This window comes from Mucor velutinosus, assembly GCF_035048745.1.
Source record: "Mucor velutinosus strain NIH1002 chromosome Unknown tig00001542, whole genome shotgun sequence".
In the NCBI taxonomy this organism is placed as follows: domain Eukaryota; kingdom Fungi; phylum Mucoromycota; class Mucoromycetes; order Mucorales; family Mucoraceae; genus Mucor; species Mucor velutinosus.
In genome coordinates this window covers 396,950-423,531 of record NW_027041924.1, presented here as the reverse complement: position 1 = coordinate 423,531, position 26,582 = coordinate 396,950, and the positions used below count along the sequence as shown (strand labels likewise).

Sequence of the window (26,582 nt, the reverse complement as noted above, 5' to 3'; positions counted from 1 at the left end):
TTCTTGATGGGTAGATATGTCTGTGTTGTGCAACAACATGGACAAGCTATGATAATTGAAGTGCATCTCAGCTATCTAAATGCTGTGGTTCACCAGATGTGATAAGCGTTGTACAAGATAAATTGCTACTTTGGCATTCAGAACTTAGTATAAATAGAATAACTCTTGTCTTCATCAATAAATCTTTGGTTTTTGTGTCTGATCTTATTCAAATAAGTCTTTTCTTGTTTTTATAATATTGACCATTTTTTTATAAGCTACAAATAATAATCCTTTTATTGTTTGTGCTTAACACAGGGGATAATCAATGCTTTTTTTATTTATCTATAATAGCCATACCGTCGTATAAAAAATTGAAAAAGAAACAAAAGCTACCAATCTTTAGGCTTCGGTTCACATAGTAAAATCCTGAGGTACAGTTCTTTGAAAATTCACCATTTTGACTATTTTTGCTCATTGCTCATCCACATCGCCCTCAACAAGCCCAATTCAAACACGTCCTAGTCAATCAAAGTACCCTCTACAACTTTTACTACATATACAACCATTATTTATATAGTATTAAAAAAAGTTCTATTATTAGCTTCTCTCCAAATTTCGCAAATTTAAAAAATCACTGATTTCTCATCATCAACGTATCCTATCTAAAATCCAATTGCACCACCGTTTTCTCCGCAAAAATTTGCTATAATAATATGCTACTTTCAAAGCTCTAGCGTCAGTATTTCAAAAATCGATTTTCGATCGCCCAAAAATTGAAAACCTCAAATTCAAAAAGTATTTTGTACATCCAGGTCCTCGTAGGTGAAGAAATTAGAATTTCATCACACTTAAATATGTTGTAAAATAATGATATTGGAGCAACTTCTTAGTGGAAACAATATATTGGAAACGTCTGCTTCATGAGATAATTGACATTGGAGATGCTGTTCTTAAGCGGGGGAATATACATACTTTAAATTAAAAATCTTGTTATTCTTGAATAAAGCAAGCTACAGCTCTCTAGTCTTTACAACCAAATTCTTCAACATGTCAAGTATCTATTGATAACTTAAAACTAGCAAGTTAATATGGCCCTTTTCGTACGCTCCAATTTTTAAAATGTTTGGTCAAATACATGCTTGTATGGTGTACACATGCAGAAGGCTGACGGAGCTTCAATTTCTATTATTCTGAATGAGGATCCATGGGATTCCGAAATCTATCGACCTTCAAATTACGCGTTTCTTGATAGTAAGCACCCCTTCAAACTTATATGAAACTTGTAGAGAATTCAAAGAAAAATACAATAGTACCCATATCAAGTCTCTGGTGCATATTGTTCAATCGATATTTGATACGATTTTTTTTGCGATTTTTTCACTGTTTTTGAAAGATTAATCAGTATCTTTCATCAAAACATTTTGTTAAGTGTTACTAAACATTGTAGCCTAAAGAATTTCCTATGGAATGAGCTATTGCTTGAAGCTCTGGTATGATTCTGTCAGGAAATATTGAAAATCTTGTCCTGACCAAAAAAATCATCACCAGATTTTTTGCTTGCTATCATAGGCAAATTTTGGAGGAAAATTAGTGATTTTGCACGATATCCTTTTTTGGCCATATCTTGTCAAATACTCATCCAATCCTCACAAAACAAAGACCATTCGATAGCTCTACGTTATATCCATCATATTGTAAGGGTTTTAGGTATCAGATTTATCTTCCGTTCAGGGGTTTCTCAAAATTCTGTATTTTACTGTCATTATTATTCGATAGAAACTTCTCAAGCTATCTCAAATAGACTCATATTAGCCTCGTGACTTGGTAAAGGAGCAAAGTACACAGCAGGTGGAGCCTCACATGCAACTGATACTATATAGATACTACATAAATAGGCTTGTTTTTTTTATTTATTTTGAAGGTTCTCTAACGGGAGTATGTATTGAATCTGCAATACTGTAAACCAGAATCTGAGGGTTGAAACTCCAATTTTGAAAATAAGGTATAATATAAGTGGCCAAACGAGGTCTCGTTTTGTGGAGCAAACGCAAGGGATCAAAATCTAATTAATAAAGATGCCTGGTTGAGTTGGAAGTTGTATAGCTTATAGCATCGAAACACTGGTCTTTTTATATGGACATTTTCCTCATCTAATTTTTTAACAACCAATGCAATGAATAAAAATTTGTTTATATGTTTAGCAAGTCCTCGACGTGAGCATAAAATTGTCCTGATACGAAGTCTTTAGCATCAACATTAAGCTTGGAATGAAAAGAAGCTATTCCTTGATTTTCGTGAATTGTGCAGCACAACCTGAAATAAACCTTTGCCACACCACAATGAATTAAGTTTTCAATGCCATTTGCATAGTAGTCAAGATAAAAGACAACAGTGAATGCACACAATCAGCCACGCATTTTAATAACAATAGACAATTACTTCAAGGAATTGATAAACTCTGTTACAAAATTATGGAAGACCACGAAATACATTAAGAAAAGCTGGACCCTTTTCAAGTTAATTAATTTCTATAACTATTTTACCGAATTGAGAAGCAGATCTATCAAATGTAATTAGTTCTATGCTACTGAAGAATCAACAAAGGACTTACTCCATCAAATCAACAGCATTTTGAACAGACTCAACAGACAAGCCCTTGAAAACTTTGGATACAATAGGCTTGATTTTATATTGATCTACAAAATCAACCATTTCCTTGAACTCACGGCGAGATCATCCCATGGTTGAACCACGCAAATCAATGTTTTGAGCTACTTGATACATGGAGAAAGCGATTGGCTCGTTGGATGTTTGACCATAGTTGGCAATGACACCACCTTGCTTCATAACAGAAGGATATTGACCATACAAAGAACCACCAGCACCATCAACAATAGCACGAATCAACCCACCGTTCAACATGTCTTTCAACTGCTGTATACAGTTTGCTAATGAAAATTATTAATTAAAAGCTATGTTCCAATGACTGAAAACCTACCATCTTTGTAATTAACACCTCCTTTAGCTCCCAAAGCAACTGCTCTATCGATTTTTTCGGGGTTAGAGGATGTCACATAGACATTAGCACCAACAGCGACAGCAAATTGCAATGCAAAAAGAGCAACACCACCACCAATGCCAATGATCAGGACATTGTCACCTTGCTTGATGCCACATTTGGAGAATACAGCACTGTTATTGCAGTGGCATTGTGAGATAAACCTTGATCAGATCAATAGTGTTCAACTTACCGATAAGCGGTCAATCCTGCTAAAGGTAAAGCAGCAGCTTCGAGATTGGACAAATGCTCTGGACATTTGAAGATTTCATTTGTCTCAACCAGAGCCTTCTCAGCAGCAACGCCTATATTACTGTCATTTAAATGATATTCAAATGTGTCTGATATGTGAAATTTACCAATACAAGGATTCAGTCCCAACATGGCAAATGCATTCTCAGGACCCTCAGCATCCTTTTCCCAACCCCGACCAGGATTGATCAAGACGCTTGAAAGGTACTATTATCACCACATTGAGTAACAAGACCTACTGCATCGGACCAAACGACGCCTCCTGTTGTAACACCCATAAACTGATTCTTCATGATATATACGTCACTTTGAAGATGTAAGCATCTCATGAAACATACGCTTGCATTGCACTTACCGATGATTCAAAGAGGCTGCGAGTATTTGCACGGTTGTATAGTCTGATTTTGGTGCATCCAAGGAGAGCTTCTTCTCTTCCAACCCGTACTTAAAGTCGGGCGAGGTTTGCTTGTCTGAGAGGCAGATGGCAGAGGACATTTCCAAAGTAAAATGGTGGTTGAAAAAGGCAAAAATGAGACTACTATGTATGTACATTTTGTCCCATGAACTACCGAAAAAAAAATGTCTTATCCATGCGTTAATTTAATTGGTCTTTTGGGATTCTGACAAGTCAAACACACAATGGCAAAACAGTTGTACATTTAACGTCGTGTCCAGAGCAAGTGAATAAATAAATATGATGTGATAACTTTATTTAATCTTTGCAACCAAACACATTTGTAGCTACAAATTGGCCGATTTTAGCTGGCAAATTGGACTGAATAATTGCTGAAGTAACACATATAACCTGCGCATTCCAGGATTCTTTGACTATAAATTCATCGCGTTGGTTATACAATCCAGAAAAAATCATGTTATGTATCTGTTTTACCTGAAGGTACGAGGCGGCCTTTGTAATACGCTTTAGTATTATCTACAAATTGTTCAACGGAGCTAGTTGGGCGTTGCAAGGAAAGTCTAACCAAAGGCTGATTATGCTTGATAGTGATCAAATCAGCATTCTCCTTTGCCTTATCCAGTTGAGCTTGGACGTGAGCGGTATTTGTGATGAGATTGATACGTGATTGATATGTCAAGGCGGTAACCAGCGTGATGCCAGCCAAGATTGTCACTGCTGTGGGCATTTTGTACGGAATGGTAGAAAGGGAAACAAAGAAGGGGTAATGGGTGTTTTACGGGTGTGACTCCAGTGGAGAAATGTAGCGTTGTCATGTCATCTTTTTTTTTTTTCGGTTGATGTTACACATTGGATCACAGAATTGGTTTGTTTGCGGATTTCAGATCAAAGAAAACAAGAGTATGGATCGCTCTAGTTGACATTCTGTAGCATCTGTATGCTGCACGTTGTTTACGTATACAACGGATAGAGTAAAAACACAATAAAATGAAGCAAGACATTTGGGCGGGGCTTCTGCTGGTTTTAAGTTGTAACACGTTGCATCAAGATTAAATAGGTTTCGATGTTTGTTTACAAGGCGAGTTTTTAAGAGAAACCAAATGCAGGTTTCAACAAACAAAGCATTTGGAAAAACATTGTTTTGATCTGCCTGTCGGTTTGTTTGGGCATGTTGTATTATTAACAACGGGAGATGAAATGAACTGTAGCCAGCCATTTTGCAACCAAAAAGGTGGTTTGTTATTATTGTCCTGAATGGAAACATAATTTAATTTTAATATTCTGAATCAAGATGGTTACACTTTGTTCTGCTGCTAATGCTCTCCCACATTTTAACAGTAAAAAAAAAAAAAAAAAAAAAAAAAAAAATAAGGTCATTTGTTGTTGTTGTTGGGCTATTTAAATGCTGATTTTTTCCCTTTTTCTCTCTCTTCTTTCTCTCTTGCTTTTGCTACCCCTTGATTTCCTTTTCAAAACACAGTATTCTGATATAAATTTGTCATACGCACAATACACATATCTTTTACATTTCTTTCCTCTTTCCAAATGTTATCTACTGTCCAATTAAATCACAGTAACCATGCCCAAGATATGGTGCCTGAAAATAGTTTCAACAAAATAAATAATTTCCGTAACGATGAACATGGTCCATATTCAAATCCACAGCAAGAAGACTACACATCTTACGATGCAAATTTTGAAATAGCAAACCGTGCCTTCTATGCCACAATCAATAAATTCACAAGACAGGCTTGTCCTGATACATCAACAAGACGTAGATCCCCTCCTTATTCATTTTTAGAAAACTGGCATTTACACAGTATTTACAGCAAATCACAACAAACATTACTAGGCATTACGCCCGTTAAACCTTCGGTGCTACTATCAGGTGACGATTTCATGTTTACACCTCCTTTTATCCAAGAAGAAGATGAAGAAGAAGAGGAGTTTTACAGCGATGAAGATGAAGAAGATGACAACCAAGGCAACTGGGATTTCTATCATCTCAGTCCATGCCCTGAATCAAATCAAGCTGGCGAGCTGTTCTCTTGCTCCTCGTATCCTCCATCATCAACTGTGTCTGCTACAACAACGTCCCTTTCATATTTTGAAACAACCCCCCTCTCCCCTCATACTATTGCTACTACAACAAAACAATACTTTTACGACCAACACGAGAACCAAGACGGCAATATTTGGATAGAGAATGACGAGAGACGACCACTCAACTTGAATGGATTTCAGTCGCTTTCAAATCTAAACCTACTAACCATCCAAATTCCACCTCAAAACAAAACACTAGATCCACTATCATCTCCTGAAGAGGAATCCAGCTCATCATCGTCGGCATCCTCCTCTTCGTCCGACGAGCAATTGCTCAACAACTACAGCCCAAGCGATAGCGACAGTACTTGCAGCAGCATCACCAGCGAAAAACTGGATGCTTTTTTCAACACTACTGACGACTTTGAAAACGATGCTGATATCGATGGTGTTGACGATAGAAATCAACTATCGCCGCAACAACAAGAATTATCCTCATATGATCTAATGAACTTGTATGATACCGTATTTCCCACTAACGACGAATTGAATCGACAACAAGATGTTGCACAAATCTCCACTATGATTAGCCCCGTGACAAGATCCTCATCATTCAAAAGCCAACATTCGATAGATTCCGTCGTGTCTTATCAATCGCTTGCTGACCTGATGCATCCTCAACAGCCATCCACTGGCTCCTCATTTTATGGGTCTATTAGTCATTCTTTCACTTTTGATGGCAACGTGGAATCCAGTTCAAGGAAATCTATCTTGAATTCAATAGTCGATACTCTTGTTAACAACAATAACAATGCAAAAGATCACGATGCTTTTAATAACGAAGAGATGGGAATTCGACCAGCTACTAACGAACATGGTACAGCATTAAATACTATTTGGACGAGTCTTGCTATTTTTATCATGTATTATTGGCAACTATTGACTCAATTCTTTACGAGAGAATCCTCAACATCACCATCAAATGAATCTGAATCTTTGCTTTAAAATTCTCCCCCTTCAACATACCTTCCATTGTACATTCCCTCTTCTTTTAGTATATAATAGTAAATAATTTAATGTCTAATAAAAAAAAAAGTTAACAATATATCGACATCATTTGCCGTATAAATTGAACTCTTGCTTATATCTATTATTAGGCTTCAATAGCCAAGTGATCATTGATTTGTGTAATAGAAAAACGAATGCCGTAAATCGAAAAGCTCAAAGTAGCTCATTTGCTGTGCATGTTGTACGAATTCAGCAAATGTTATATGAAGTATATGTCTTTATTATATATTAAATAATCAAACGAGTATTCTCTAGTTCTTGTCATCAACGGTGCCCTTTTCAGTCTCTTCCTCGGCGTCTTTCTCAGGTTCAGCTTCTTCAGCTTCTTTCTCAAGTTCAGCTTCTTCAGCTTCTTTCTCAAGTTCAGCTTCCTCGAGTTCCAATTCCTTTTCGCTCTCAAGCTGCTCTGCCTCTTTCTCGGCTAACATGATGATGGTTAGTAACTTTTCGCGTCGTACACTAAATAGAAATAATTCCAACCTAAAGAAATATTAGTTGATCTGATGTTTCATTGAGTACCTGTTGGATATAAGCTTACCTTCGCGCTCTTGTTCTTCTTCCAACTCCTTGTCTAAAGAAATGGCAGTTAGTGTAACACTCTTGTAAGCAAATCAACATAATGCCAACCTAATGAATAGTGGTTAATACGGGTTTATTGTACACTATTTGAATGCGAGACTTACCTTCACTCTCCTTCTCTTCTTCCAACCCCTTGGCTGATAGAGGAATGGTTAATACATGGTGTCATTGAGCACCTGTTGGATATATAGCTTACCTTCAGGCTCTTGTTCTTCTTCAAACTCTTGGGCTAAAGAATTGATGATTAATATCATACCCTCTCATGTACAGTATGTCCAGGTGTACCCTCATTTTCAGCTTTTTCCTCGGTTTCGTCGAGTTCTTCAGCTATTAGAGTGGTTAATAATAGAGTTTACTCAACATGTAACGCATAATGAACGACAAATGTTACCTTCTTTCTCAGCCTCCTCCTCAACAGCTTGTAATTCTTCGGCTATATTAATAGGTTACTAGTGAGAACCTCGAATGCAGAATCTTTACAGGTGGGCGACATTTACCTTCCTCCTTGGCTTGCTTCATCAAGGCCATCTTTTCCTCATGTTCAGCTTCTTCAGCAGCCTCAGAGATTTCATCATCTTCGGAAGAATCCTCGTCCTTGTCCTTCTTGTTGACCTCGAAGGAAGATACGGCAACCATACCAGCATGAACACCAACATTTTGAGCTACAACGTCAGCATTAGTGTTCACAGTGGGAACTGGATGACAATAGAAAGTTAGATCCTGCTGAATGATACATGTCAACCTTCTTACCGGCAAGAACCATGTGAGCACAGATGGCGGCAACAGCGGAAATAGCAAGGAACTTCATTGAATTGATTTGTTGGAGAATAAGATGACGATTGGATTAAACTGTCAAGTGTCAATTAAAGATCTTTGATTTATATACAATTTCACTAAAATATATTATCCTGTTTGCTTGCTCCAACATCTCATTTAGTAAACAATTCCCTTTTGAAATATCATGGCTGTTTAGAAAAGTATTTATTTGCTAAAAGAAAAAAAGGATGTCTTTGCATGGTTTCGTCAAATGGTGTGTATGTTTATGTGTGTGTGCGTGTGTCTTGCGGTGGTGGATGTCTCTCAATTTGTTTATTTACGATCGGTTTAGATGTGAATAACCTCTCTCCAAAGAGGGTCGGTCAAATAATGAATATTGTCCACACCAATGCCCTTATTAACCAATTTACTAGTATCACACTATTTGTTAGATTGGAGCTTTCTATCACCCACTAGTATTACTCACATGTCCTGTGTGCTCATCTTGAGCAAACCAATTGCAAGAGCGTTCTCTTTACCCTCAGCCATGATGGCTGCAACTGCACCAGCAGGCAAATCTTCATCCATACGAGCACCCTTGGACGTCAAACCAGGACACATAATGTTGGCTCCTGACAAGACAAATTTGATGGCTCCACGATCAACTTGTAACTTGGGAAGCATGTCGGGATCTAACATGTGTTGTTATTCATCTCGTGTGTGCTGTACGGCTGTATGGCTGATTGTTCAAAATGCTTACATTTGTGCAATAATGCAAGTGTAGGGAGGAAAGGTCCATCAAAATGTTGGAAAAAGAGAATTTCGCCATTGACAGAAAGAAAGGTAATATGTTCGTGACTAAAGGCAAGGAGAAAGAGATTTAGCTATGATGTCCCTTGCAAATGTCGAGACTTTGTTTGTATACCCCTTGATTTGAATGATAGGCGTCTTCTTGGGGATCAACTCTTCCAAGACAGTTTCAATCTTGGGATATAACTCGTTCAACTTTGTACGAATGTTTCTTTGAACTGAAGACTTGAGCTGGGATTGACCAGCAATGTTTTCAGAGAAACTGAACCTACGAATCAATCGTTTTATCAGTACATTGGACGTTTGCGCTTTCGGTGTGCAGCATTTACTTTTTGAACATGTTGAGATTTCTTCCAAGTATAGAGAGGTGAAAGAAAAAAAAATCGTCAAGCAATGCCCTTCCTTCACAACATTTACATCCAAGAAAAAAATGAGCCAAAACGCTCATTAAAGACAGTCCCCAAATGACTCTTCCTGACGCCTTCTTACATGCAATGATGTATGATGTTTACATCGAATTGTGTTTGTACATACGCAGCGCACTTGTAGTGCAACTGGCCTGGCCTATAATTCAACATTTCTCGCCATTCTGTGGTATAAATATAACTCTCTCCAGAATTGGATCTTTGAAATGGCTGGAACATTTGATTGAAACGAGAGAAGCGAGACGATGATACATTTTGACAGATTCATCTCAATCCAAACGTGTTGATCCGAGCTTAAAATGAAGCTTGTGCCATCTCTGAGAAACTAGTATACATTTGATACATACTACCCTGAGACGGGGCAATGTCGGGACGATAAGCGATTGTTTACTATGTACTGTATATCAACTCCTAAATCAGCCAGGATTTGCACGATTTCATAAACCACAGCGTGCTTCCAGTAGAGCTTGTTGGTACAGCTAAGACGCTTTCAGTAAATAAGACTTTATAAAGAGAGTATTAAGCTATGGCATATTGTCGAGTTGGAAATACAGACATAACGAATGGTGGACTGCATCCTTTCATGCTGGGAACAGCGTTAAAACAGGAGTATAGGCAAGCATAATTATCAACCAGTGCTCAGTAATATATCCAGCACGATATTTCGATCATACTAATATATATATATATATATATATATCACGATTTCACGCTTTGATCCACCACTAGCACATGACATTTCGTTGCAAACAGCTGCTTTGCACTACTTCACGTCCGTATCGTTAGAGCAACATGCAAAGCGGATGGTAGCATACTTGCAACGCCTCTTTTTATAAGGCAATACTCAAAACACAGCAAAATGCAAATGCCTTTGAGGTGTGTTTTCTCGCGTTAGAAGCCGTTTTATATCGCTCGAGTAGCACCGAATGATTGCTCTCGACTAGCACTTACTTACTGACACCTCTCCTCAACTTTTTCAGGATCGCCAAAAATCGACTCCAAACCATGAGCTCAGAACGGAGCAGGAACAGCGCGCCAATCTCACCAGGCGCTTCACCAGAGGCAGCGCAGCCAGCAAATTCAACACTGACACCGACAAGGACGGCAAAGGAGCTTCAGACGACTCCCAAGGGCAGGAAACATCAGAAACTGCTCAGTCCAACCCTCAACACTTAGAATAATATGATGATTAGAGCACCTAATCATCGATTGCGGATTGCGACTCTCAACTGTCGTGGTCTGACACACAAAAACACAAAATGCAGAAAAAAAATTCATAAAATACCTCAAAGCATCAGACATTGATATTCTTGCCATCCAGGAATCTCATGCTGACAAAAAAGATACTCAAGACACTTTAGATATGCAGTTTTTCCAGCAAGTCCAGCACCTACACCAAACATTGCGGAATCATATCACTAAACCACAGATACATTATTACACCCATTGACACTGGCATCGATGGTAGATTTATATTAGCACACGTACATTATGCGACGGAAGAAGAACCAAACTCCTCCAACTCCATAGCCACAATACTCAACATATACGGAAAAGCAGCATCTAGAAAAGACAATGTGGAATTCTACACAGAATTGATGCAACACAGATTTTTGATCCACAAGATTACAACTGTTCAGAACAACATGATTATTTTGGGAGATTTCAACTACAAGTATGAGTCTCGCCGATCTAATGGAACAGTTGAAGCAACTACAGTCGAATGGATAGCCTTATTGGAGGAACATTTCATCGATTGCTTTTGGGAAAACAAGAGCGTCACTTTTCATGGATCCAACAATCTCCATTACATCTTGGACTACATCTTCTGCAACAACACTTCCTATGGAACAGTTACAGAGTGTACCCAGGAGTTTATGAACTCGACATGGACAGATCATGAAATGCTGGTCCTTACTCTACAACTGCAAAAGGATGCAACACAGGGACCTGGCGCCTACAAATGCAATCCCTTTTTGGCCAACAACTACAAGTTTCGTCGTGAATTGGTGATCTTCTTGCAAGGTCTACAGCCGCAAGTTGAGCTCAAGACAGCCTCCCAATCCCCTCAAGAGATCTGGGACTGGATCAAAGACGAGTTTAAGGAGCATGTCCGACAATTCCAACTGGAAGAAGTCAACTGGCGTAGAAAGGCACTGAAGACGTTACAAGCAAAACGGAATCGGTGTAATGCGAGCAAAGAAGAACCGGGGACTGATATTTCAAGGGCTAGACACCATCAACCAACAAATTGGTGCGTTACAAGACTCTATCGCCGAAATTGAAGTCCTCAAATTAGGGCAGTATTGGAGAGAAAATGGAGAGAAAAATGCTGGGTTCTTGAAGAAACTCACCCTATCTAGACAGAATCAACGTCAATTGAAACAACTGAGGCATCCAGTTACTCAAGAATTGCATTCTGATCAAGGTACTATGAGCGAGATCGCTGGCAGCTTTTACACGAATTTGTACACACCAACTCCACCCGATGCCAGATCAATGCGGCTATTGTTGGATCAAATCACAGCTGACATGCAACTTGACGGTGAACAGCAATCACTCCTCGAACTACCAGTAGAGCTAGATGATTTGTTGTTTGAATGTAAAAGATTGCCTAAATTTGCGTCTCCTGGCAGCGATGGCATTCCTTACCAACTCCTCCGGCTGATTCTCAAGCTCCCACCCCTCCACTCTCTCATCACCACGGTCTACAATGATGCCCTCACCAAAGGCATATTTCCTGCGTCTTGGAACGTCTCCCTCATGGCAATCCTCTACAAAAAAAATGACCCCAATGACATGGCAAATTATAGACCTATCTCCCTCTGCAACACTGACTACAAACTCTTGACACGTTTGCTTAATCATCGAATGATGGAAGTCGCTAAACAACTGATCAACGAGAACCAAGCGAGCTTCGTACCAGGGAGGTTCATTGCCCAAAACGCTCTGCGGTGTCAGGTCATAATGGAAGATGCTGAACGAACCAGGAACTTGGCCAAGAAGAACAATGTGATACACCAAATGCCCAAAGCAATTGGCCTTAGTCTTGATCAGGAAAAAGCGTACGATCGAGTTAACCTCTCGTACCTTCAAACTGCACTCATTACCTATGGCTTCCCTGTTAATCTTGTCCGCTGCATCATCAACATGATGGGCCAAAATCTCTTGCGCATCAATGTGAATGGTTACTTTACCGATGATGTTCCCAAGCTGCGAGGCTTAAAGCAAGATGACCCCAATTTCCTCTATTTTGTACAATTTGGCTATTGAACCCTTGCTGCGGTCTATTCTCAATGATCCATTATACCACGGCTATCAAATGCAGTATGCAACTGACCATCGCAACTATAATGCTAATGACCCTTTAGTTCATGTGTCAAAAATCCTATGTTACGCTGACGATGCTTTTGTATTTGTTCAAGACCTTCCTGATCTGGCAAGACTCGAGTACCACTTAGATGTCTATTGCAATGCAACCAATGCCAAGATTAACTACAACAAGGTCGAAGCTATCTCGCTCTCTGGTCAAAACACATGGTCATATTGGCAAGCACGACTCTCAGAAATGAATATCACAAAATTCACATCCAACATGGATTCCAATCCAGTGATCTATCTCGGGTTTCCTCTGCTGCAAACGGTTCAACAACGTGAAGTATTTATCGGTGGTATTGTCGACAATCTCCGGACAGCTACCAAAATCCACAGTGTAAGAAGTCTCTCCGTCGTTGGCAAAGCTACAGTGCTCAACAGTTTGATCTTGTCCAAATGCTGGTATGTACTACGAGTAACTCCGTTTGCTCAAAGTAATGTCCAAGCTATCCAGTCCATTTGCGCCAAGTTTCTACGAAAAGGCATCTTTCCTGTTATCCCCTGGGCCACATGGACCAAGCCGAAGCCATTAGGTGGATTAGGTGTTCTGGATGTTGCCCTGCAACAATCAGCCCTATACTTTCGTTGGGTTCAACCGCTCCTCCATCCCTCTGACTCGCCCCACATCCTAGATCTCATGCTGATCATGCTAGTGAATAAGCAAAATCAGAGTGCGCATGTGCAGGTTCCATTGCTCTTTCCCCTCACACGAACCACTGGTCTCACTAAACAACGCACCAACACGGTAACAATGATCTACAAATCAGTTGACCGCCTCAAACGCATCCACGAACCAGTTCACCTCAACATTGCTACCGCCTTAATCCTACCTGTCAAAGTCATTCTGCAGCCGTCTGTCACTGTCTCCAAAATGCCGATTAGGGCCACTCAGTTGCAAGTAAAGGATTTCTATCAACCCAATCCTGACCAACCTCTGCAACTAGAAGCACGAAAAGCACCAACCATCCCAGCTGACATTCGACGCGCTTGCAAGAAAATCCTGAAGCAAATCAACGAGAACAAAGTACATATCCAACCGTACTTTAACCTCATGCTACAACCCCCTCAGGATGGCACCAATCGCACAACCGATATCTCCTTTAAACCGTTCATTGACTCCTATGACTTCAGCAGCCAGCAAGGCCTCACTCGACAGATTTCAACCAGAACATTCCGCACAGCATGCATCGAGGCTCGCACCTCCACCATCGCCAGGTCCAATTGGAATTTCTTCTGGTCTCTGTCCCTGAACCTTGTCCACCGTAATGTCATCTATCGCTTCCTCACCCACACCATCCCGACCAAACGCCTGCTACACTACTTTGAGATAGCTGAATCACCTCTCTGCCCGATCTGTGGTAACGAAGAAAATGCTGTACACTTGCTTTTCCTCTGTTCCAGTAAGGTATCCATCTGGAAAGCTATCATCTTTGAATTCCTGTGGCCAACCGTTTCGATTGGTGATGTTATCCAAGCCTGTTCCTCTCTTGACTTTGAAAACATCAAATATGTCTCCAAATCGTACACCACTGCTCTCATGGTCGTACTGGTAACACTTGGCAACATTTGGCGAGCTCAAGTTCGTATGATCTTTCATTCGACTCCATTTATATGGATCGATGTGGTCCAGCAGATCAAGAACGAGCTTCTTCAACTACATGCCCAAACTGAAATTCACAAGCAATTGTAATTCTCTAATCACAATTGTCATCTATCATCTGTTCCTGTCATCTGTCGCTTTATCCTAAATATAACTGAATCTCATATCAATTGCGCCCGCCTCTTGGTAGTGCCCTAGGGACCTACTTACACGGAGCAATCAATAAAAACAATTTAAAAAAAAAGTACCTTATGCTTTTTGGCCGATTTTCGGTCATGTTTTTTTGGTCCTTAAAAAGTTGAGCAAAAAGTGTCAGGAAGTAAGTGCCAGATGAGAGCAACTGTTTGGTGTTATTCTGACGATCTAAAACAGCCTTGAACGCAAGAAAATGCAGCTCACATGCACTCAGATTTTGCTGTATCAGGAACGCTAAGGGCTAAAAAGGGGAAATACCAGTATGCTGCTTACTCGTATATGAAGTAGCTACGTGTATATGAATGCAGAGCATCACATAAGAACCAGATCCACAGATAATATGAAGGGTTTTCATGTATAAGTGGAGGGTCAAAATGAAAGTAGCTGTATTCTGATAAGATACGCAAGGGCAATTAGTAGCGTAAGCTGCCGCTGTGCAGGTTGATTCTCACCAAAGCATAACTCGTATCAATAATTGATGGAAGTGTCAATAAAGATTATGTAATATCCCCTGTCCTCCTATATGTCTTCAGATTCAAGCTATTATACAACACAATATTGACATTTCGCAGCTAATAAGCATAGACTATGTCTACATTTGTGGAATCAGTAGCTTCCAATATCGCTGAGTGTAATACTACGTACCAAGAAATAATTCATGATGCAAAAAAACGACGCCTCTTATTTGTGTACAGAGAAGAGAGTACTAATTGATGGTGCATATAGCAATACTCTTTAGGAACAAATAGTAGGGGAGCCGAGCTCAAGAAAACAAATAATGCGCTTCACATCAAACAGTTTCTTACAACATCTTGTCTCAGAATTTCACATAAGGCAAATGAACCAATCAGTGGGCTTTATCGTATATTATAAATCTTTGATCCAGTGATAGAATGTACTATACACGAACTGTAAAATCCCATATCGTCATAAGAGAGTCTTTCATCAAACATAATATAGTGAGGGATGCAAGTAAAGCTTCCAATACGAGATGGCCCTCAGGGTTCTCACATTTCTAGTACCTACTTCATTTCTAGGCACAAGTGGCACCAATTTATAGATTGCATGTTATCTAATCTTTTTTATCATTTGCTCTTTTTAGTAATCTTAAATCCATTTGTCTTGTTGTAATACAAATTGTTCGTGCAACATTGTAACCCATTTGATTTCGAAATAGTTGGTTCTCTCGGAAAAAACTTGAGAAGAAGGTTCACGGTTGAAATAGGGAATAGGTTTGGAAAATCTTCCGTGAGGTGGAGGTTTTTGGGGCACCCCTTTTTTATTTTTACGGATCAACGCTTGTCTATTGCTGTCATCCAACAAGATTATTAGCCATCTTCTTTATTGGATCCCGATAAAAATGTGGGGTTAGAGATTATTAGCCAATGGGTGAAATCATAGTGTAACTTTGATAGTGAAAAGTATATGTTTTATTTTCAATGCGATTTTTACATTAAAAAAAATAAAAAAAAAGTGATAATACATATGGAGTATGAGTGCGTGTGTTTGATATATCTAAGAATACATAGGGAAAGTTCAATTTAAGCGGTTCCGGTAGGAGGAGGAGAGTGGAGGGAGAATATGTTTACAGAGAGAATTGCAGTGATTTTGAATGATTTTACTTCTTTGCAGGAGTAACAAGAGCGGTAACTTCACCATCCTTTACCTTTTCTTGAAAGATATCGAGCCATGACTTGACCTTTTCATACACCATGAATGTAACAGCTTGTCCAGGAGCAACTCTCAATAATCTAGGTGTCAAACCCTTATAGAAAGCTCTGGGGCCTTCCTTGGTCATGATTTCAGAGGTAACAACCTTGAAGCGTTCCCAGCCAGATCCAGCAGCGCTAGACTTTTGAATACGAGTCTTGATGGTATCAATAGGAGCGTTGGAAAGAGGACCTGTTTGATTTTTTTTTTTACGTGTGAGAACTTGTACTGATCCATTCATGCATGTGAAACTGTCTTACCCATAGCACCAGAAACACCACCAAGAATCAAATGTTGGTAAGAGGGAAGTTCATCCAAGTTTTGGTATTTTTGAGCTATCTTTTTGAACTCTTGGTAAGCAGTAAAGTTGGCAGCTTGGTTGGTGGCTAAGAGGGTTGTTGGTTTCATTTAGTCACAAGGTTTCCTTTGATATTACATAACATCTTGTCCACATACCTTGTCTCAAAGCGGTCAAGGTAACACCCTTATACAAAGCACGAACACCTTCCTCGCGAACAATAGTGTAAGCAGCATGAGGAGCGTTACGGTACTTGGGAATATCCATGGGATCAGCCATGGAATGTCTTTGAGCCTATCACCACACAAACATTAGATCATTACATTAAAAAAGTGTGTGTACCAAGTATATACATACCTGGAGACGAATCTTGATAAGATCCATAGGAGAAACGACCATGATGGCCTCAGTAGTACCAGCAGCAAGACCAGCTAGTGATAGGCGTTAGTATGTGCTGGCTTCAAATGCTCCAATCCTTGCATCTCTTACCAACGAAGACGGCAGAGGTGCTGACCTTTCCGTTGGCATCAGCCATCCATTCCTTGTACAATTCAAAAGAACTAAAACGAATAGCCATCTTTGGCACGATACCGGAAACAACGGCACCAAGACCCTTATACAAAGCCCAGAATGATTCGTTTCTAATGATCTTTGCACCTACACCGAGGAAACCAAGAGGTTTGCCCTGTTGGATTGATTAATCTCTGATCTATGCCATCGTGTTTCACACACACAGATACACACTGATCAACTTACACTAGCATTTCTAGCAGCACTCTTTGCCAATTGCATTCTGACCTTGATGGTATCAAGAGGATGGCAAGTACATGCTTCCATAAAGCCAGCAGCACCACCTGCGACGAGATGAGTGAGGAGAGGAGTCTTTTGTTTGCCGTCACCGTTTTTGCTCATTGTGCGTGTAATAAAAAATGTATATGGTTTTCAAAAAGTAGAAAAAAGAACAAGAAGAAGAAGAGAAAAAGAGGAATTGATTCGAGTAAGGCTTATTTATATATGAATGAAGGGAATGAAAGGAAATTGTTAATTTTCATATGCTATCTGAACACCGCTATAAAGCAGCTCTTGATGCTCTGATGGGATTCACACACAGGTTCAAAGTGTTTGTGGAGCCAATCATGCTATATGAAAAAGCAAATGCGGGGTAAGTTAGGGAATCACCGGAACTCCATCACATGTCATGGCTGCTTGGTCTACATGCTTGTATTACAACTGGTTTTTTGTTGATTCATCATCAAATATTATTATCGTCATTGTCCGCATATAGTAAACAATCTGAAAATGAAGATAATCCAAATTGTGCTTATCAATTGGATTGTTTCTCTTGGGTAACCAGAATCTCACTGCCCTTTCATCGTGGGAAGAACGAAAAACAGAAAGGCTTAGGCAAAACGTTTATCAAATAAACTTTAAATATCTGGTGGCATCAGAAAGTGTGTAAATGGCTTGAGAGACTACTATTTCTCATTGATGTTATTACTCATAATTTATCGTTGTGAAAGATCTACTATTGCAACCAAAGCTGGTTGACCTCCGACATGAATGCTGCATTCATAGGCGCTTTCAAAGGCGCTTTCAAAGGCATCATCTAATATACCCTCGGCTTAGCAGCATCGTATCCATGGCAACAGAGCTCCCTGAGATGAGAGCAAATAACAAACATTGAACGGAAGTAATTAGATACAAGATTATTCCTCTTGCACACAACAAACAAAATTTCAACAAATACGGAAATACACATCATTGCTTCAGTTGACTGTTGTGATTTGCATGATAGCATGTCTCTTTTGCTTGTTTCCTCTCAACAACATGGCTCCCATCATAACACCTCCACCAGCATCTGATCCAGTAGTGACTAAATCAGCAAAATCAGCAGCAGTAGCAGTACTAGAGACAGCATCCACAGAAACACCTCTGAACGGTATCCATGAAAAGCCATTGCCAGAACTTATTGAAAAGGTCTTGGAAGCCATCAAGCAGGAAGAAGATAGATTGCGAAAAGAGGAAGAGCTCATGCACGCCGTCAACCAGATTCGATTTAATAAACCACTGGCACCAGTTGAATACGATAGTCTATCAGCACCACCCTCTCCTCCTCCCAAGGACGATCAAGTCAAGGAAAGACTCAGTCTAGAAGAGGACTATCCCAACCGCACCGTGGATTTGAAGGATACCATCAACACTGAATATCGTGAGCGCACGAATTTCATGAGCCATCAATGGTACTTTGATGAATATTCTGGTATTTATCGACAAAACGCGCCTGGATTATGGGTTTTTCAGAGCATGCCTAGTTTGCAGCGATACACGTCGACACGAGCATCCGATACACATACTAAACATATAACCGAAAAGTTGCTTTCATCTCATAGCTCCATCCTTGGTACGAGTCAATCTCCGTCTCTTAGGCTTCGATTTTCTCAACAACATGGCAGTAGATCAAATCGTTCTAGTTTACCCACTAGTAGCGGCAGTAGTAGCTTCATTACATCATCTACCACCGACACATCAGAGCATGAGCAGCAACAAGCCGACGCATGGCCGTCACCTCGCACAGTAGAGCAAGTGCATCAACTGAGAAAGCAAGCCAGAGCCACCAGAGATAGACGCAAGCAGCTTGATTTATGTCGCACCTTGATGGATGCAGCATGTCGTGATGAAGAGACAGAGCATGTAACAGAATCGCCTATTCCAGGTACGCCGCCTGTCAACACTCGGTACAGACAGCAAGAGTTACGTAGACTGAAAAAGAAGGACCTCATGCTAGATCAGGTGCTGGTGCTGGAGGCTCAAAAGATCTTGAAGCGTCTTGCGCTGGGTGGAGGCGGCATGGGTCTAGGCACAGACGGCGATGCTCAGTTCTTGCTTGCTAATTGCTACGGTGTTGGTGGTCTAGGGCTCCCGCTGGACAGAGAAAGGGCCTTTTCATTGTATATTCATGCCTCCAAACAGAACCACCTTGAGTCTACGTATCGCGCAGGCGTGTGCTACGAGATTGGCATTGGTACACGCAAGGACTATGGCCGCGCCATGTCGTTTTATCGCAAAGCAGCTACTCAATCCCATGTTGCCAGTATGTACAAGTTGGCTATTATCTTGATGCGAGGCTACTGTGGACAGACGATCAATATGAAGGAAGCGCTTGCGTGGTTACAACGTGCTGCTGCTTTAGCAAGTGCTCAGAACCCACATGCCATGTACGCTTTAGCTATGTTTCAGTTCTCTGAAGAGTTTGCTGAACATACCATTGCAGATAGCTCGTATGCCTTGGAGCTCTTGCATACATCAGCACACATGGAATACCTTCCAAGTCAGGTCAAGCTGGGCGAATTGTACGAGATGGGCGGCTATGGTTTGGTGCAAGTAGACGATGCACTCTCTATTTATTGGTATACGCGGGCTGCAGAGCAAGGCAATGCGGATGCAGCATTAGCACTGTCCAGCTGGTACTTGACCGGATCCGCTGGTATTCTTCCGCAATCTGACCGTGAAGCCTATCTCTGGGCACGCAAAGCTGCATCGTGTCAATTGGCTGACAGATGGACAATCGCGAAAGCTTATTTCCTGGTGGGTATGTACGTGGATAACAGGATTGGCATCAGTGAGACATCCACAGAAGATGCGGCCGTATGGTTTGAAAGATCTGCGGCTCTGGGCCATCTCGGTGCGATGGCCATGCTTGAAGAAGGCGAGGAAGAAGCATTGAGTCATGGCATATAGTCGACTCCTGAACACCTACATACCTGTTGCTTCTTCATTCCTGCCTGCATAGTTTCTATTATCTAATCCTGTTGTCCCTGAAACAAGCAAGAATTCTTTAATATAAATAATTCTCTTTTTTTTTTTTCTCTTTCTTTCTCTCTCTCTCTCTCTCTCTCTCTCTTTGTCTCTCTTTAGTCATTCCTTACGTTAATAAATGAAATGTTGTCTGCTCACCGCAACAAAAACAAATCGCGTATTCCGATGCCAATTACCTCACAGCAACGACACAACAAAAAGGTGAACAAAGCGGTGGTAACACCTGCCAAATTGGATCAAAAGAAAAACAACAACAAAAGTAGCTTGTTTTCGACAACTTGCTTTCGTATGGCACAGGAAGCGAGAAACTATAATAAGCCGTATATCAGATCAGAGCACAGCCATAAAAAATCTCCACCTCTTCTTTCTTCCCTTACTACTACCAACAAAATGAACAAAAACATTCACAAATCTCCCATCACTCGACTGAAAGAGGACCTTGAGACATGGAGGCAAAAGGTACATTAATGCCCATGGCTTGCATATACAGTGCGTGCTCATCACCTCCACCTGTATTACCCGCAGAAACTAGACGACGAATTGCTCGTGCAGAAACAGAGCAATGCTATATTAAAGCTCAAGCAGCAATTGGCTCTACAGACAGAGATACAGCAAGAACGACAACGCAAGGCCGTGCTGCAGAGCAAACTAAAGGCCATCACAGCAGAGATAGAGGTATGTCATGAATGATATGATCTGCTCTGTTTTGTTAACACTGCTTGACAGAGTCTCAGCATGGATGTGGTGGACTCGCTTGATGTAAAGACCACGCTTGATCAGCATGTGTCGTACACAGATACCATTAAAGAATTACAATCACAACTCGAGGTAATTTAACGATTACGATAGCAGACGATTCCATTTCCATGATACCCATTCATCACTATAGTCAAGAGAAGCCGATTTTAAAAGAAAACTAGGTCAATATCAAAGGGAATTACAGCACAAAGAGCAATGCATTCAGCAGCAACAAGCTACTCGCAAGCAACTACAAAGAGACCATGCAGATCACATTGCCCAATTGAACACAGCACACACGGACCATACGCAGACACTACAAGCGCAATACCAAAAGGAAGCTGCTACCATGCGCACATTATCAAAACCGTCTATATCCTCCATTGACGTTAGTTCTGCTATCGAGCAAGCATTGAACGAATTCGAACAAGAGCAGCACAACCATGCACCCTCATCACCGCCGCCAACAACCACCTGTACACCACTTATATATCATCCTGTGACTGTCACAGCGCTAGCAAAAACCAACCAGCAATGGTACTCAAAGCGATACATGCCAATTGATGCTGTGTCATGGCCAGTTCCTCAGGCTGCACCTAATTTAAAAAGACAAATACGTATTTGATAAATAAAGAAATTATTTATTGTAAAGATGATTGGTATTCTTGAATCAAAATGGATGTTGTTGTTATCGCATCCTCCTGTTTTGGTATATAGTCTATGGATGTGGGTGTTGTCGTTGTAGCCTCATCCTCTGATGATGAAGAGCTGGATGATGGGCTTGAGCATGTCTTGCTACCAGGCCTAGGCGGTAAGGGCGGTGGTTGCTGTTGCTGCTGCTTGGCGATGATGGCTGGCTCATTGTTTAAAAACAGGTTCATCATTTTGCGATTGTGTGATTCCAGTAGTTCTCTATTGCGCTCATCACGCATTTCTTGAGATACTTTCTTTTTGTTGAACAGATTACCTGCCATGGTGTATAGCTTCTTGTTGGTATTAATGTTGAGTTTAGCTCCTTTGCTGACATTGCTGAACTTCGTTAGTAGATTGGTGCCTGATTTCACAGCGGAAGTAGACAAGGAAGCAAGAGAAATAGCGTCGGCGTCAAGGATTGATTCTGTCTGGACATTTTTCACAGTGATGGTCGCGTTGGTATCGGCATTGGATGATGGTTGCTCTCCTTGATCCTTTTCCTCAGATGGCACAGATGCCAATGAAGGTACTGCGGTTGTTGGTGTAGACTGTCTCTTTCTGAACCCCATGTTGGATGCCATTCTTCGGCCTGTTGTCATGGCACTAGCAATGATTGGCGATGACACAACCATAGCTGGTGATGCTTCCTCATGAATACTATCCTCGCCGCTGTTGCTGCTGCTACTGCTACTGCTACTGCTACTGCTACTCATACGGCGGATATTGGGGTTTGAATAACCTCTGGCTCTGTGGGCGCTTTGCATGTTTTCTGCTTTTAAGCTGTTGGATACATCCAGATTGCCTACTGTTGCTCTACGTGCAGGTGTCTTGATCGATGCTGGCACTGTCAGACTATCTTGCTCTGCCTGCTGCGTTACAACTACCTTGGGAGGGACCACCGTCTTGTTGACTTTGTTGCCTAGCATATCCACATCCATGTTTCTGTTGCTGGGCGTGGAAGGCATGGTTGATTTCGGTGAGCTTGGTTTTGGCACACGCTCTCCAAATATCCCACCATGGCCACCTGAAGGGCAGAATGGGAAATCATCCATATTCGGCAAGACGATGTTATCCACAATAAACTCACGAATTTTTGACTGAATAGCATTGGCGACCATAGAGAGACGGATTTGTTTATCAGAGACAATGGGTTGAATTTCCCACTCCATGTCTGGCATCTCATAGAACCCAATCCAGCAGCGATTTGTAGGTGGAGGCTTGACCTTGACTAGGAATTTACCAGACAACTTCTTTAGCATGACAGACAACACCAAAGGCACCCGAAATGGCTTCATCAGCGACGAATAAGTCCACGTGAAATCAGTCTGTATCACCACACGGAGTCCACCTGCATAATGGATCGTAGCTTCCGCTTCAAGATCTCCCTCCGGCGTCAAGGAAAGCAACTTGGGCTGTGTCACGTAAGGAATCGAGTCCCCAATATCCACACTTTGAACAACAATGTCTCCTAGAAAACCAGGTCGCTTGATCTTCTTGGCCTTCTTGGAGATCTTGTCTTGTAAATAGCGCCGCATAGCATCCGTCTTATAGAGACCTAAAAAGAGCCTGCCCAAGATGGCATTCAACCATTGTACCTCACGGTATTCAGCATCTTGTTGCACAGTAGAAATCAATGTCTGCATAGCGGATGAATCAAAATGTGTCATATCCATCATCTCAACATGCGAGGAAGATTCTGCCATCATCTGAGTAGCTGCCAGCAGTCCAAAATACCAATCCTCCTTGTCGACAGGACGAGCACATGTGATAAAGAGCTCATTATGCGTGGTCAGATAGGGGGAAGAGGAAGAACCCTCATGGTGATGGGGTATGAGTACTTGGCTGCTGTCCATGTCAATCACATCTGGTTTAGGCGTTAATTTCAGCCACGTTGATTTACTAAACATGTCATGATCGTGCTGTTGCTGTTTATCAGGATTGTACATGGTGATATTGTAATTATGGACTGGAATGATGATTTTGCATTCATCGTCTGTCTGATTCGTTTCATATATGAATAAGGCGCCGCACTTGAGTTCAGCGTATACATGCTCCTTTTGACGTTTGACGCCTACGCCTTGGACATAGGATAAAAGCACTGCGACATTGGATTCTGATTCCTTGGGTTTGTATGTTTTGGTGAGTCTAATCCAACCTTTTTTGCCGTTTTGTGCGTATGCATTGGTGGTAGTAGTGGTATTGTGGACAGTGGGTGCCTGGTCTTGCGTTGTTGTTTTGATAGCGGGTGACACAAAGTATACCAAAAGAAACGTGATGGGTATAAAGGTGAGGCCTCCAAGTAGGTAGATGGCTAGTACTTCAATGAATGGAGGGACCATTGTATGTATGGAACAGTATAAAAAAAGAAAAAGAGAGAGAAAAGAGAGGAATGGTAAACATGATAAACTATGAACCAAATATAAAAAAGACCAAATTAAGGGGTATTGTATTTAATAGAGGTCAATCAGGGCAACTGAAACTTGCGCCACCCAATGGCAAATACAATTATCAAAAGCTATTTTTGTATACATAAAACCACTATTACGTATGGAGATCATTACTGGATTTCACTGCACTCTATGGATTAGCGTTTGATTATGCAAACAAAGGATCCTTGAACACCCAAATGTAGTAATTGCTATGGTGGTCCACACCCGACATGTAGAATATTGAATAGATGGGCACTTTTCAACAATTGAACCTACTATATACAAAAAAAAAAGAGGCCAAACTAATCAAACTAAACTATCCAGCTCTTCGATCCGTAAACTTCATCTCAGAAACTTCAAAAACGTATACACTGCTTTCATGATGTGATAAGGCATCATTGATTTTGCCAGCTAAAATCAATTGAATTTCCGCTCGATATATTTCGTTCTGGATTGGTCAAAATCTAATCAAAATCGACTCTAGTAAATATTTCACTAGATTCGACTATATAAATCGTGATGAACATCCCATACTTTCTAATGCGTTTCTAGAGTATGTTTCAAGGCGCATCCAGTGGTGTTAATTAAAATGGGTATCTTGAATAAGCTTATTGAGTAATATATGAAAATATGAAATGTGGTTTTTGACGAATATGTCAAAATCTTCCATACAAGGGTCGCACAAACAGAGCTTCAGAGGTTGCTTTGGATTGATAGAAACATTTTGAATTAATATCATCATAACATAATAAAGGATTCAGTCCTTTTGCACTTTACAATCCTAATATGGAACCTGAGTTTCAAGGCATCTATCAGACCTGGCTCATATCATAACATAATAAATGTTCAGTACTTTTGCACTTTACAATCCTAATATGGAACCTGAGTTTCAAGGCATCTATCTGTCCTGGCTCATATCATAACATAATAAATGTTCAGTACTTTTGCACTTTACAATCCTAATATGGAACCTGAGTTTCAAGGCATCTATCTGTCCTGGCTCATATCATAACATAATAAATGTTCAGTCCTTTTGCACTTTACAATCCTAATATGGAACCTGAGTTTCAAGGCATCTATTAGACCTGGCTCATATCATCATAACATAATAAATGTTCAGTCCTTTTGCACTTTACAATCCTAATATGGAACCTGAGTTTCAAGGCATCTATCAGACCTGGCTCATATGAGAATAATGATTTTACAATCAATCAATAAAAACCACTATTATTTCTACCCTCTTTCCTCTGCTCAATGCTGTCAGTGTTTTATTTGAGTGACGTCTCAGAGCCTCAGAGATTTCATTACTTACTGCAGACATTTTATGCAACCCATGCATTGTCAATGTCCAGACTAACGTTATTAAATATAGAATGCAGGACGATGTCATTATGAACGATATAGAATGCAATAAAATAGCATCATAAACGATAGTGCTATGACCTGCCACCTACTTTCTATACGCTTCAAGGGCATTTACTACTGTATTGCCTTATGAAAAGGGCATGAGTTTTCCAGCTGGCCCTACCAGCCAAAATTAATTCAAACCCAGAATCATAGTCTGTTCCAGATTGGACATATTTTGATAATTTTGGACTCGATCGAGCTATTTTTGCAGATTCGACTAAGTGAAGTATGATAATCACCCCATGCTTCCTTAAGCTTTCCTGGAGTACTTTTCAAGGCGCTTCCAATGGTACCAAGTTATATAGATGTTTTTAATATACTTATTGAATGATTTGTAAACATATGAAAAGAGGTTTATGGCCAAAATGTCGAAATTTTACATATCAAAGTCCCACAAAGATGATTTCAGAGGTTGCTTTGGATTGATAGAAACATTTTGATTCAAGATATACCATAGTAAAAGTCTCCATTATCAAGATGAAAAATGCGATCGTTTGATTTTCGATGAAAACCATGAGGGATACCTCATGCTTTTTGGTCGATTTTTGACCATGTTTTTTTGGTCCTTAAAAAGTTGAGCAAAAGTGTCAGAAAGTAACTGCCAGATGAAAGCAACCATTTGGGGCTATTCTGACGATCTAAAACGGCCTTGAACGCAAGAAAATTCAGCTCAAATGCACTCATATTTTGCTGTATTAGGGACACTAAGGACTAAAAAGTGGGAATACCAGTATGCTGCTTGCCCGTATATGAAGTAGCTACGTGTATATGGATGTAGAACATCACATAAGAATCAGATCCACAGATAATATGAAGGGTTGCTATGTGTAAGTGGAGGGTCAAAATGAAAGTAGCAGTATTTTGATAAAATACGCAAGAGAAATCAGTAGCACGAGCTGCCGCTGCGCAGGTTGGTTCTCTACCTTCGCTACG

General features: G+C 40.5%; 11 protein-coding genes across 11 annotated transcripts; 5 read left to right on the top strand and 6 right to left on the bottom strand.

Moving 5' to 3' along the window:
- Positions 1-2,715: 2,715 nt before the first annotated feature.
- On the bottom strand, positions 2,716-3,787 carry TGL5_1 (Lipase 5; the record flags this gene model as incomplete). The annotated part of the gene is made up of 6 exons (XM_064824118.1): positions 2,716-2,930; positions 2,981-3,174; positions 3,234-3,345; positions 3,400-3,454; positions 3,532-3,598; positions 3,648-3,787. 6 exons carry the CDS (start codon positions 3,785-3,787, stop codon positions 2,716-2,718), a joined length of 783 nt encoding a protein of 260 aa, XP_064677054.1.
- Positions 3,788-4,004: 217 nt separating this feature from the next.
- ATC70_004817 (uncharacterized protein) lies at positions 4,005-4,434 on the bottom strand (the record flags this gene model as incomplete). The annotated part of the gene is made up of 2 exons (XM_064824117.1): positions 4,005-4,120; positions 4,182-4,434. 2 exons carry the CDS (start codon positions 4,432-4,434, stop codon positions 4,005-4,007), a joined length of 369 nt encoding a protein of 122 aa, XP_064677053.1.
- Positions 4,435-5,252: 818 nt separating this feature from the next.
- Positions 5,253-6,755, top strand: ATC70_004816 (uncharacterized protein; the record flags this gene model as incomplete). The annotated part of the gene is made up of 1 exon (XM_064824116.1): positions 5,253-6,755. The coding sequence occupies one exon, from the start codon at positions 5,253-5,255 to the stop codon at positions 6,753-6,755; it is 1,503 nt and encodes a 500-aa protein (XP_064677052.1).
- Positions 6,756-7,069: 314 nt separating this feature from the next.
- Positions 7,070-8,205, bottom strand: HAT2_1 (Histone acetyltransferase type B subunit 2; the record flags this gene model as incomplete). The annotated part of the gene is made up of 8 exons (XM_064824115.1): positions 7,070-7,239; positions 7,357-7,389; positions 7,502-7,534; positions 7,594-7,626; positions 7,683-7,724; positions 7,789-7,830; positions 7,895-8,092; positions 8,148-8,205. The coding sequence occupies 8 exons, from the start codon at positions 8,203-8,205 to the stop codon at positions 7,070-7,072; spliced, it is 609 nt and encodes a 202-aa protein (XP_064677051.1).
- A 296-nt stretch (positions 8,206-8,501) lies between these two features.
- Positions 8,502-9,303, bottom strand: ATC70_004814 (uncharacterized protein; the record flags this gene model as incomplete). Its single annotated transcript, XM_064824114.1, has 5 exons — positions 8,502-8,583; positions 8,641-8,845; positions 8,914-9,011; positions 9,079-9,231; positions 9,293-9,303. 5 exons carry the CDS (start codon positions 9,301-9,303, stop codon positions 8,502-8,504), a joined length of 549 nt encoding a protein of 182 aa, XP_064677050.1.
- A 1,683-nt stretch (positions 9,304-10,986) lies between these two features.
- ATC70_004813 (uncharacterized protein) lies at positions 10,987-12,661 on the top strand (the record flags this gene model as incomplete). Its single annotated transcript, XM_064824113.1, has 2 exons — positions 10,987-11,575; positions 11,622-12,661. The coding sequence occupies 2 exons, from the start codon at positions 10,987-10,989 to the stop codon at positions 12,659-12,661; spliced, it is 1,629 nt and encodes a 542-aa protein (XP_064677049.1).
- A 49-nt stretch (positions 12,662-12,710) lies between these two features.
- On the top strand, positions 12,711-14,453 carry ATC70_004812 (uncharacterized protein; the record flags this gene model as incomplete). The annotated part of the gene is made up of 1 exon (XM_064824112.1): positions 12,711-14,453. The coding sequence occupies one exon, from the start codon at positions 12,711-12,713 to the stop codon at positions 14,451-14,453; it is 1,743 nt and encodes a 580-aa protein (XP_064677048.1).
- A 1,723-nt stretch (positions 14,454-16,176) lies between these two features.
- rio2 (Serine/threonine-protein kinase rio2) lies at positions 16,177-17,478 on the bottom strand (the record flags this gene model as incomplete). Its single annotated transcript, XM_064824111.1, has 6 exons — positions 16,177-16,460; positions 16,529-16,654; positions 16,725-16,860; positions 16,924-16,997; positions 17,056-17,251; positions 17,323-17,478. The coding sequence occupies 6 exons, from the start codon at positions 17,476-17,478 to the stop codon at positions 16,177-16,179; spliced, it is 972 nt and encodes a 323-aa protein (XP_064677047.1).
- Positions 17,479-18,393: 915 nt separating this feature from the next.
- Positions 18,394-20,304, top strand: ATC70_004810 (uncharacterized protein; the record flags this gene model as incomplete). The annotated part of the gene is made up of 1 exon (XM_064824110.1): positions 18,394-20,304. One exon carries the CDS (start codon positions 18,394-18,396, stop codon positions 20,302-20,304), a length of 1,911 nt encoding a protein of 636 aa, XP_064677046.1.
- A 201-nt stretch (positions 20,305-20,505) lies between these two features.
- On the top strand, positions 20,506-21,745 carry ATC70_004809 (uncharacterized protein; the record flags this gene model as incomplete). The annotated part of the gene is made up of 4 exons (XM_064824109.1): positions 20,506-20,841; positions 20,908-21,057; positions 21,109-21,210; positions 21,272-21,745. The coding sequence occupies 4 exons, from the start codon at positions 20,506-20,508 to the stop codon at positions 21,743-21,745; spliced, it is 1,062 nt and encodes a 353-aa protein (XP_064677045.1).
- Positions 21,746-21,761: 16 nt separating this feature from the next.
- Positions 21,762-24,152, bottom strand: ubp10 (Ubiquitin carboxyl-terminal hydrolase 10; the record flags this gene model as incomplete). Its single annotated transcript, XM_064824108.1, has 1 exon — positions 21,762-24,152. The coding sequence occupies one exon, from the start codon at positions 24,150-24,152 to the stop codon at positions 21,762-21,764; it is 2,391 nt and encodes a 796-aa protein (XP_064677044.1).
- Between the last annotated feature and the right edge of the window lie 2,430 nt (positions 24,153-26,582).